Raw genomic sequence first — 12,528 nt, 5'->3', positions numbered from 1 at the left:
TTTTCTGTGACATCACACTCTAATAGGCAGCAATAATTTTTTTTAAATCTTTTAATGTGTAATAACATCTTCTGCTCTCTTTCTTTTTAAGACGGAGACACTTCTTCTTAAGGTGGAGCGTAGAACTCTGTGTGACTGCATATCTATGGATGGGCTGAGCTGAAGATGGGAGACCCCAGGAAAGGACATCCACCTTAACTCTTCTGCTGCTGGATAGGGTATTGCAAAACATTGCTTTTGCAATGTGGACCAGCTCCCTCTGGCAGCGCAAGTGTTAAACGCAACTCATATTATGAATAAAGAATACACATGACAAATCCATCTTGACACTGAAATGTGCATGTGTGCGTGGAGGGATTTGCAAGGGAGAAATTCTTGAACAAATAATTAATAGGATATTTTTTATTGTATTCATTTTGCTTTTTGTTATGTAAATCACAGGTTTGATTAGAAGTGCATATACTCAACCCATCTCTTGTATGTCGCTGCTCCATATACAGAACGCTTTATTTTCCTAAAGATTCTGCAGCCATCAGCCAATACAACTGTACCGTACCTTCCAAATCCTCATAGTCTGGTTTTTGCAGAGCCACTCTGTTATTATTATTATTATTATTATTATTATGTATAGTTGAAGTGCAAGAACCTATATATTAATGTTTATGTGTCTGCAACTCCAGTCACTGAATCAGAACATTCCCAGGACTAAACCAGCCTGTAGCCAATCAGAACACCGAGGCAGACCAACAGATAACCATTCAGATCTAAAGCAGTATAGACTGACGTCTATTATTTTGATATATTCAGTCAAAAATAATTATTTATGTTGTGATTTTTCATCATAAAAATTTTATTATGACACATCGGCCCGTATAATGCAAAGGTGAATAGGAACAGCAGCAACATATATGTATATGTGTGAAATATTTTTTTAAAAAAAGTTTGAGCCAAATCTACAGCAATAATTTGTAGACAGGGGAAACCCCATTGGGTCCCACTGCATGGGGGACCACCTCTTCCTCTAGGGATCAGGTTCTGTGCACTTGAATTATACATTATACTGTACATATGTTACCTTATACTGCACAGTACTATGGTGTATTATATACATTGCATTGCCGTTATTACTCTGGTACATTATCATGCACTAGCAGTATTTACTATATATATTATCAGGGGACCCAGTCGATGCGCTCTCTAGTGGTTAGCCAAGACTCTGTGGCAGCTGGCCACACCCCCTATGGAGGATGGCCACACCCCTAATCATGAGCCCCCATCACTGCATTCCCCCGGTGAGCCCTTTATGCCCCAGTCCGACACTGTGTAGACTATACATGTGTACAGCACTCTAGAGAAGTGAAGTCTATGGATGCAGCGGCGTCTTACTAACATATATACATTTTAAAAGAGAAAACTATAATTCAGATATGAATGTCTGTGTAAATTCCATAGTCAGAAATAATCTTCCTATAATGTCAGATCTCAACTTTGCATGTATCGTTTTATTTTTGTAAAACTGAAGTAGTTATTGCAGGTGTGGGGCAAAATGTTGACATTCAGAATATTGACATTGTGGGTTCTGACAGTCGGAATGTCGATATAGAGTTTTTTGTGCATTTAAAAAACCCTAACCCTATCCCAACACTAATGACAGCCTAACTCTAACACTGACATGAGCTGTAGACATTGTGCCTGTCATAACAGTGTCGGCATTATGTCATTATAACCATGTCGGAATTATATAAATTTAGCAGTGTCAGCATTATGTCATTATAACATTATAACTTGAGGATATTGCCACATGGAACGTTCTACTAGTAAATTGAAGAACCTTTTAATACAAAGTTATATTGCACGTGCAAGAGAAAGTCTTCTTGGAGATGGACAGAGGGTTATGGGTCGTTGGGTCGACCCAACTTAGGTCAACACTCATTAGGTCGACCACTGAAGGTCGACATTGCCATTGGGCTTTAGGTAGAGATGTACTAGGTCAACAGGTCAAAAGGTCGACATGAGGTTTTTGACTGTTTTTGGTGTTGTTTTCTCTGTAAAGTGACGAGGAACCCATATTAGTGCACCGTGTCCCCTCGCATGGCTCGCTTCGCTCGCCATGCTTCGGGCAAAGTGCTTCGCTCCGCTACCACTCAGCACAGATTACCGTTCCAATCGTAGTCCATGTGGATCGTTAAGTATGAAAAAATCCAAAAAACTGAAAAAAAATTGTGAAAAACTCATGCCGACCTTTTGACCTGTTCACCTAGTACATGTCGACCTAGCGATCATGTCGACCTAATGCATGTCGACCTAATGACATTGTCGACTTTCAGTGGTCGACCTACGTTATGGCGACCTAACGACCGTAACCCGGACACAGGTTCCAACCATCCATGGTGATATTATTTATTCCACATAGTGGGCCTGATTCAGGGTTGATTGCACATTTTGCTAAGTAACAGAAGTTGCAATCCTTGTGAACACATGCTGGGGCCGCCCATCGCAGGGCAAGGCCACCCAGCATGCTGTCCGACGCTCCCCCCCCCCCCTTGATCAAGCAATTTCTGTTTGATCGCTAAAATTAAGGTTGCCTCCTGCCAGCACAGCTTGGCTGCGCCCGCAGGAGACCCGCCGCTATCTTTTTGAGATGTCACGCAGTCGCCCCAATCACACCCTCGTCACGCCCGTTTTGTAGCCACATCCCCGCTGCGCTCCGTCTCCGTCTAGGAAACGGAGAGTAGCCACCCCCCGCGAACGCCTCTGCCTGATTGACAGGTTGAGGCATTCGCATTTTCTGCGGGCAAATGCAGGCGCATGCGCCTTTTAGCAGTTTTTGCGGTTCGATCGCGATTGGCAATCCAACCTGAATCAGGCCCAGTGAGCGCTACTGGTGATTGTGCCCGAAATAATCTTTTGCATATATTGAATTGCCCCCCTCTGAAAGTTGCTGACATTCTTAATTTCAACATTTTGAATGTCGATATGTTGACTATATACCGTCCCTCACTTCCATAGAATTTATTTAAAATCTAGTAAGAAGTTGAACATGATGATTATTTGACACATCCGTGGAGATTGTAACAAATGCGTATGTTTTCAGTTAACGTTACATAAAAAGGTAATGTTAGTGTTTTTTATTGAGTTTTTAACACATTTCTACCTTTTATGGTATTTTTAGTCTTCATTCTGGCTTATCTCATTGTGCACAAAGCTAGATTAAGGTGGGTTACTTACTGGCCTTACAAAATTGGTGCATTGGTAATTTACAGTGGCTTATGGGCAAGGGGTAGTGGAAGTCAATGGAAGATCCTTAATTAACTCTTACAGTGAATTAAAGTAAATTAGTAGTGTCCAAAATGAGCACCTGTGCTCCTGTTCCTCAAGCCAGGTGGGTATGGGGTCATGGGGTCATTCCATCCACATATTTGATTTTTTACACCAGTAAAGTAGGGGTCTAGAATAGATCAATAGCAACCTACTACAGAAAATGTTCTATCACCATATATTAACCATCCCGTTCTACTTGTATACATGAATTATTTTTTAACCTAGGTGATGCAATTATATTATGTTTTGAACAATTTGCATATGCAACGAATAAACAAATTGTATGCATTAAATAATGTTTACAGTGTAGTTTCTCTGCCGTGTGCCCCTAACCATTCATCATATTTCTCCTCTGTAAAAACAAACATGTACTTCCTAATGATATGCGCTGACATGAAATAGCTAAACTACAAATGAGCTAAAGATAAATAATTTGAAACAAAAACTTTTCTTCTGTCTTTTTGTTTTGTTTTATAAGTCAGACACCTAGGGGGGAAATGTAATAAGGTGTGAGAATCAGACAGTGAGAGATTTTGGTAAAATTCTCCTGTTTTCTTTTAAAGTGACAATCGTTTACATGGCAAAACCAGGTTGATTTTACCATGTAAACGATTGCCGCTTTAAAAAAACAGGAGAATTTTACCAAAATCTCTCACTTTTTGATTCTCAAGCCCTATTACATTTCCCCCCTATTGTGTTATATGGGGCAGCTTCCATTTGCTATGAGGTTATTTAGAAATATCTCAGCATTGTTATGCTGCATTCAGACTGCAAATGCCGGATCCTACCCGGTAAGACAAACGTGTACTTACCGGGTGGGATCCGGCATTTGCACTCCGCTGCTGGCTTTCCGACCCGGCAATATACCGGGTCGGTTGCCATAACAACGGAGCGCGCAGCAGCAGCAGGGGCGGGGGTGGAGGCGGCGTCGGGAGATGAGCTCATCTCCAGCGCCGCCTCTCCCTATCTTGTGAATGGGAGCCGTGTCGCATCGACACGGCTCCCATTCACACCGCACCTGACCCGGTAATCAACCCGGGTAAAACCCTTCTTTTTTACCGGGTTGATTTACCGGGTCAGGCGACCCGCTAAATCGGCCAGTGTGCTTTCACATCGCACGCTGACCCGGTTCGACACGGCAATATGCCGTGTCGGTACCGGGTTATTTGTGCGATGTGAAAGGGGTATTACTTTAAGAACAGATGATAAAGAAGGTAATGTGTCAAGAATCACTGGTGCAATTTGAAGCCATAGCAACTAATAATCTATAAATCCATTAATCAAAGATTAGTGATCAGTGACATCATGACTAGAAGCGTAATATACAGGTAGTAACAACAACCCTAATGCCATAAATGGGAAATTTTAACTATGTAGCCACATTCTAGTAGAGGAATTTCAACCCAGATCCCCAGGAGACAGGACTGGTATGAAGATTCCCAACCTCTGATGCTTTAGGCTGCGAGCCCCAGTTCTCTGTACAGGGACTCTCCCTCCGTCTCAACACATTTCCATTGGTTCCAGCAGTTAAGGCTCGTATTCACGGGCAGATGTGGGAGAGATGTGTGCTGAGCGAACCGCTCAGCACACATCTCTCCCACCTCTCAGCACAGCTCGATGTGTGATGAGCGTGCGGGGGGAGACGGGGGGGTGGGGCGCTCATTTCACCCAGCGGGTGAAATGAGCGACCTGCTAGATTGGGCCAATCTAGCACCAGCGATAGCGATGCGCATCGCTATCGCTGTGGAGGTACTAGTCAGATTGCTTAGATTATTGCTCCATGTGTACGCCCCTTTACAGTATGCCACTGCTTGCTCATTTACCATCTTATGTAGAGCTAGGAGCACAGAGAAGAGGACCATGGCCCAAATGTATTAAGCCTTAAGAGATTAGAGTGTCAGTGAAAAGCGTGGAGAAACAGATTAGTGGAGAAGTTGCCCATGGCAACCAATCAGCATCTCCCTTACATTTTATAGAAAGTACTTGATAAAAGCTTCCTTCAAGGCTGATTGGTTGCCATGGGCAACTTCTCCACTGGTCCTTTTCTCCACTTTTTTCACTGCTTTATAAATAGACCCCAAAATGAGACAGAAAGAGTGATAAATGACCAGCCAATCAGCTTTCTAACTGTCATGTCACAGGCTGTGTTTGAAAATGACAGTTAGGAGCTGGTTGGCTGGTCATTTATCACTCTTTGGGGCAGATGTATTAAGCCTGGAGAAGTAATAAAGCAGTGATAAACCAGTGATAACTGGAAGGTGATAAAGCACGAGCCAATCAGCGTCCAACCATCAATTTAAATATTGGAGCTGATTGGCTGGTGCATTATAACCTTGCACTTATCACTGCTTTATCACTTCTCCAGGCTTAATACTGTCCAGCTGCCCCTTCATCGTCTCCGTTTTATCTCTTGTTAAGGCTTAATACATTTGGGCCCATATTAGCACCTTAGAAACACCATGTTACACTACAATTTAAGATGAACAAACAAATTTAGAGTTTGGAATGGGTGCGCCTTAGCTCAGTTCTAGTTTTCAGTATAAAGCAAAACTGCCCAGTATGTACTGTATGTGGTACATGCAGGGCTCTTGAGACATCTGTGGGGCCTGGGTGTTACTAAGGGGGAAGGGTGGTGGGGGGGAAGGTGCAGCCAAGTCCAGGAGGCGCGGCCACTCCATTTCTAAAAACAAAAATAAACCCTGTACAAATACTATGCACACCACTGCAAAGCCTCGCTGCAAGCTGGAACGGAGAACTTTTGTCCCTCTCAGCAGCTGCCCCCCCCCCCCCCCCGCCAGGTCCCTCCAACTGACCTGGGCCCAGGTAATGATTAACAGTCCCCATGCCCATCTCAGCATCCCTGGCTACAAGCAAAAGCAACCTACATGCAAACAACGAAATAAGTGCTTTTAAGCTCCTTGCATCTCATGTTTCCAGTAGCAACATTGCTACTTTTTTGCTATTTTTTATGCTTTGTTCTGAAGTATGCCTAACACCCTAATGTACAAATAACAATGACCACAAATAAATGTGAGCAGACAGCAAAAATTCCTAAACCAAATGACTGCCTAGGTGTCACGAATCCAGCCTTCCCCTCAGATACAGCAGTCTAGAACAGCTGGTTGTGACGGTGAGCACCTCGGTCACACATCGCTAAATACACAATTTCTCTGCCACCACAAAGGATTATAATGGAGTTCTTACATTATACGCACAAATATCACTATTTCATAATTAAATATAGGTATGTAGCATGGGCCTCACAGGCTGGCAGATTCAGAAAGAATCACGGAGAATATGCTAGATTAAATGTATTTAATCCAAAAGATATTACATATATTGGTATACAGATTATAATGCAGTTACTTTCAGAAATAAAATAAAAGGAATAACTTTCAGAAATTCAGGACACTTACAATGGAGGATTTAGGAACTTTTGTTGTGGGGGATTGCACAAGAATATGAGGTATGGGCCCTCATTCCGAGTTGATCGCTCGCTAGCTACTTTTAACAGCCATGCAAACGCATAGTCGCCACCCATAGGGGAGTTTATTTTCGTAACAGCCGAGCTCAGCAAAAACATTTTGTGCAGTTTCTGAGTAGGTCTGGACTTACTCAGCCCTTGCGATTATTTCAGTCTTTTTGTTCCTGGAATTGACGCCAGACACCCGCCCTGCAAACGCCCGGACATACCTGCGTTTTTCCAAACACCCCCAGAAAACGGTCAGTTGCCACCCAAACGCCTTCTTCCTGTCAATCTCCATGTGATCGGCTGTGCGAATGGATTCTTCGTTAAATGCATCGCTCAGCAATGAACCGCTTTGTACCCGTACGATGTGCCTGCGCATTGCGGGGCATACGCATGTGCAGTTTTGCTGTTTTTTTACCTGATTGCTGGGCTGCGAAAATCGGCAGCAATCGATCAACTAGGAATGACCCCCATGGTGCGTCCCCAGCCCATGGCTGCTCTCCAAGAAATGAACATCTTTCAAAATTCCAACAGGCATTTTATCTTTCCAGTAGGCTGCTCCCGGGTCCACACCTTTGGGATTAACTCAGTACCAAAATTATTTGTTTCACACAACCTTGTTTTAGATAAACAGAGCTAGCTCCTTAGTTCTTTTGTTCTTACAACACAGAGTTTCCCTTTCAAACAAACAGGGTTCCTTAATGACATGCTGGGAGGCTAGGAACCCGTAACTTGTCAATACTCTGGGAAGTTTTATGGCATTGTCTGGAAGGAAATTCACCTTACCAATGTCTCTCAGATACCTTAACCTCATAAAACAGGTTTAGGAGAGTATGCCCGTCTTAATACACTTTGTCCCCTATTTAGTCTTAAAGTCTGTGGACAAAGCAATAGGTAAACTTTCTTAAGCTCACATATGGCCCCCTAATGTGTATGGTACACACACATGTTTTTACAACCTGGGAGGTACAAAGATCAAACCAAATGTCTTTAGGTTTAGTTCAAATACCTGTATTGCTAATTACAGAATTGCAATCAACACAATTTAAAAATAGCATTTTTGCTACAGAATATGCATTGATAAAACATACAATTTGAGCAATACCATATTATGGGATCAGATAACGTGACTGATTATGACACTAGGCATGAAGGAATACAGCCAGTGTCATTGTCAGGGGGTAGGGGGAGCAGGGTCACCACCAGGGGGGCTGTTGGGACTACAGTCCCGGACTCGGACAGAAAAGGGGCTCACCAAGCAGGCAGCTCACACTGCTTACCAGCTGGGACTGATCTATTATACTGGTCTGGTTGCAGCACTCTCAGGCAGTGGCGTTACAAAGGGTGCCCACATGAGAGCCCCACCAACAAACTTCTGCACAAGGGGTACATCCGCCTGTGCCAAATAGCCATGGGTGGGGTGAAGAAACAGCACCTGACATCTAACTGTTTGCAGAGGCTTCTTGACGCTACATCTTCCCTGCAGCAGCTATACCCAGCTCCTAGCACTGGCAGCAGAGGGACGTAGCAATGATGCCTAGTTCACAGAGGAGCCCTAGCTGAGAGGAGAGAGAAGGCAGATGGACTTAAGAAGCATTTAGGTAAGTGAACTACTCAACTACTGGGGCAGACATAGCGACAGGGGGAAGTGTCTGTAGCATGTCATGGCAGTTACAGCTGCATCAACTGCATTTTCTGGAGCATGTTATGGCGGGTCTGTGTGTGTAGCATGCTAAGACAGGTGAGGGCTTTGCCTGGGTCATGTTCTGACAGGGGGTAGTTTTTGAAGCATCTTATGTAAGTTAGGGTGGGTGGGTGTCTATTACTATATTTACATATATTACTAGCTGGGATTGTCTGGAGCAGGCCTGGATTACGGTTTATGGGGGCCCAGGGGCAACAAAGTACTACTAAAATTTGCTGCCAAACACCTCAGAGCACTACCCCCCGTGTGTACAACTGTTATAAAACACACACACACACACACACACACATTATCACAAAGCAGCCTCGGCAGGGACAGCGTGCCGGAACTTTGCAGCATACGCAGGCAGCTCTGGGTCAGTGTCTCACGAGATTTCACTTCACCATCCCACGAGACTGACTGAAGGTGGAGGATTTCCTCTGTGGGCGCTGCTAATGAACAGCTGAGTGCCAGAGGGGGGCTGCTCCAGTTGAAAAAGCAGTGTATGAGGGCCCCAGGATGACCGCCTGTTGCCCCTCCTATCATCCAGCCCGTTGTGGCTTTGGGGGTGTCTGTAGCATATTATGACTTTAAGGGAAATCTGGATTTATTTTGAGTTGGGGGTGGAGGTGTCTGGGTCATATGATTACAGGAGGGGTGTGTCTGGAGCATGCTTTGCAAGTTAGGGGGTGACTGGAGGCTGGTGAGACAGAAGGGGTGCTGGTTGGAGCTGGAGAGACACCGGGGGAATTTTTTTGCACAGTGTATTTTGGCTAGCGCTAGAGAAGGAAGCTGGAGATACGGAAGGAAGCTGGCTGGAGCGACACTGGGTCTAAAGACAGAAATAAGCTGGCTGTAGCTGGAGAGACACTGCAGGGCTAAAGCTGCAGAAACAAAGGGGTGAGGTGAAAGAGAACTGGGGGAAGTGGCTGGATTACTGGCATATTACTAACTCCTTTTAGCATAGCAAGTGTGCGATCGCTTGTGCAGGGGAGCTGTGCAAAAAGTTTTTGTGCAGTTTCTGAGTAGCTCTGAACTTACTCAACCACTGCGATCACTTCAGCCTGTCAGGTCCCGGAATTGACGTCAGACACCCGCCCTGCAAACGCCTGGACACGCCTGCGTTTTCCACGGCACTCCCAGAAAATGGTAATTTGCCACCCAGAAACGTCTTCTTGCTGTCAATCACCTTGCGATCACCGCTGCGATCGGTTTCACTTTCTATGTAAGGACCCACGCTGACCAGCGTTTCCCGTTGCTGGGCAGCAACGCACCTGCGCATTGTGGTCGCGGCACATGCCCAGATCAGACCCGATCGCACCGCTGTGAAAAACTGCAGCGTGCGATCGGGTCGGAATGACCCCCTTAATCCCCTCTCTGTATTGTATTGCAGCTGAGAATAATAAATAAAAGGCTTATGCTAATAAACCTTGGTGCACCTAGGTGCAGCAGAGAAGGCTAGTTGAGCGAGGCACCATCTGTATGCATTAAAGTCTAGTGTCACAGCCATATGCTTAATATTACTTTTTATTGGGTTGCTTACAGTATATTCTGTATGCTTAATCTCAATTTAATCATGATTTACTATCTTTATGAATTAACTCGCTCCTGTCCCAGCATACAGACTGTTATGAGCATGACTGAGATAGTGACATCTTTGCTTTCTGATGGTTCATTGGGCCTAATTCAGACCTGGTCACATGCAGGCTATTTTTTGCACTGCTGCGACCAGGTAATCGCCGCCTACAGGGGGAGGGGGTAATGGCTTTGGGGGTGCGTTCGCTTGTGCAGAGAACTGCACAAGCAAAAAGTTTGTGCAGTCTCTGCACAGCTCAAGACTTACTAAGCCGTTGCGATGATCCTTGCTGTAGCTGACGTCAAGAACCCTCCCTGGAATTGGCTGGGCATGCCTGCGTTTTCCTGGACACTCCCAGAAAACGGTGAGTTGACACCCCCGGATGGCCTCTTCCTGCCAATCTTCTATCTTCTTATGTTCGCCACTGCAAACGCGTTCTTTGTTCTTTTCATTGCTGCCCATTGCCAACGCCGGTGGCCAGCGTGCCTGCGCATTGCAGCCCTTATGCATGTGCTGTTGAGACCCGATCGCACGGCCGCGAAAAAAGGCAGCGTGCGATCGGGTCTGAATGAAAAAAAAAATTACAAATATTGTATAAAATTACTTTCAGGCTGTGTGTATAAGGTGCATATGAGACATAAATAGATTCTGTGTTTATACTAGGATCCCATCCCTAAGATATCGCCTTATGGTATGCAAATATTGCAAAACGGAAATATCCGAAATCCAAAATTCTTCTGGTCCCAAGTATTTTGTTTATGGGAGACTCAACCTGTATTGGAAAAGTATATTACAATGTAATCATGTAGCAGAAATACTGAAATATCTGATTATCCTGTTTTTTAACCTCTTTCAATGATGGCATTATATGCTCAAAACAGATATCTTATTTTGTCTTTTATTTATTTTATTACATTAATTACATTAAGGTAAAGCAATTGTTATATGTCAGTTCTTATGATCAGCTTTTAATTAAAAAAATATGTGACTATCTTGTTAATTATGCACCACTCACCCCAAGTGGAGTGGGCTCTTCATGTTTCTTTGCCTACAGATATCAGGGTCCCCAGAGATGTCAGGAACTTTACACACTGAGGAAGCCGCTGACAACTATTATATGCGGGGAAACACGTCTGTGGAGGTCGATATAAGAGTTTACCCTCTGTCACGTGTGCTACGAGCCAGCCGGCCGGCCAATTTTCCCTGCTGCCAACATCTAAGAATCGGGGAAGAGAAGGCTGTTTTGCACGTGGACCCCAGTGCTAAGGGGGAATGAGAAGTGCGTTCCAGTACCATTGTGCCTATGTAACACACTAACAACAGGGGCTCCTACTGTATTGAACTTGCTGTACATTGCAGGGATGCCTGCACTGTTTTTTTAAAATAAGCTGACAGTTGTACAATACATAGAGTCAGAGGAGCGTATCATAAGCCTTAACCAGAGACTAATAAGCTTATTAACCCCTGCATGTCTATATATATATATATATATATATATATACGGCTGAATCTTTATACTAATATGCATGCAATATACACCAAGGGTGTTTGTTATTAATGCTGAAATTAAGGGGTGTTTTACTGAATACATATGCATATGAAATTTTTAGGTCCGTTGTGAACTAACTAGTATTGTGTGTTATGTTTTAATGGTTTGTGATACCGTCCGGTGTCTTAGCTTTTTAATATATATTGTATTGTGCAATAAATGTCCATACTTGGATGAGAAGCGCAGTCCAGCATTTTTTGTTCTTATATGTCAGAAACTTATTGTTAGCAATTTCATCGGCCACCCGTAAATCTATTCTGCACTTATGGATACAGATTGCCAGGCCAGGCCAACCCTTGAAATGTGTAAAAGAAATCTCCTTTTCATTTTTCATATGGATTGGTTGGAGGCATCTCTCTAAAAAGAGACAGTTTCATAGAGGTTCTGCCAATCTCCACTAAGGAAACAATATTTAATTGTTCTCGAAACACTTCATGGCATGAAACACGTATGAATGATCCTCCAATATTTTTTTTTTAAATTGTATGTTAATGAATCTGATTTAGGCTTGCATAGCATAGTACATATTAGGGCCATGGCTGTAGAGAGCCCAGTAAATGGGAGGGGGACGGATGGGCGCCTGGCTTTAAAAAGGGGCGTGGTGATGCCCGTTAGTATTAAATTATATGCGCGCTCCATTGGGGAAGGGGTTTGCAATTTTAACACAGGGGCGGACGTGGGGGAGGGCACCCGCTTCCTATCTTACTTGAACAGGAAGCGGGTCCCTCCTCCCTGCCCGGCGCCATCTTCCCAGTGATATTTGGGAAGATGATGATGGCCACTAGAGAGTAAAGACTGCACTATGCCAGAGTCTTCGCTTTCTAAGTGCGGCACCATCTTCCCAAAGAGTTCACCAGGAAGATGGCACCGCAGAACGCTGGCAACAGTACAGTGGCACAGGTATACTGCACGGGCCCCCTCCAGCAGCC

The 12,528-nt window shown here is 44.2% G+C and overlaps 1 protein-coding gene and 1 long non-coding RNA gene across 4 annotated transcripts in view; both read left to right on the top strand.

Annotated features, from left to right (window-relative positions):
• Window positions 1–3,766, top strand: part of LOC134928790 (NELL2-interacting cell ontogeny regulator 1-like) — a 150,488-nt gene extending 146,722 nt beyond the window's left edge. For both annotated transcript variants that reach the window (XM_063924792.1, XM_063924787.1), the window contains one exon: window positions 92–3,766. In XM_063924792.1, coding sequence (XP_063780862.1) covers window positions 92–163 — 72 coding nt within the window. In that variant the 3' untranslated portion in view covers window positions 164–3,766. The remainder of the gene's footprint in view (window positions 1–91) is intronic.
• Window positions 3,767–7,972: 4,206 nt separating this feature from the next.
• On the top strand, window positions 7,973–11,773 carry LOC135003103 (uncharacterized). 2 transcript variants are annotated; one of them, XR_010204268.1, is made up of 2 exons: window positions 7,973–8,391; window positions 11,072–11,773. It is a non-coding gene; the product is annotated as an uncharacterized LOC135003103 (long non-coding RNA). The 2 variants fall into 2 exon arrangements; XR_010204227.1 differs by lacking the exon at window positions 7,973–8,391 and adding an exon at window positions 8,411–8,531.
• The last annotated feature ends 755 nt before the right edge of the window (window positions 11,774–12,528 follow it).

Source organism: Pseudophryne corroboree, chromosome 1 (genome assembly GCF_028390025.1).
Source record: "Pseudophryne corroboree isolate aPseCor3 chromosome 1, aPseCor3.hap2, whole genome shotgun sequence".
NCBI lineage: Eukaryota > Metazoa > Chordata > Amphibia > Anura > Myobatrachidae > Pseudophryne > Pseudophryne corroboree.
The sequence above is the reverse complement of the archived record's forward strand: the minus strand, read 5'-3'. Positions and strand labels throughout refer to the sequence as shown.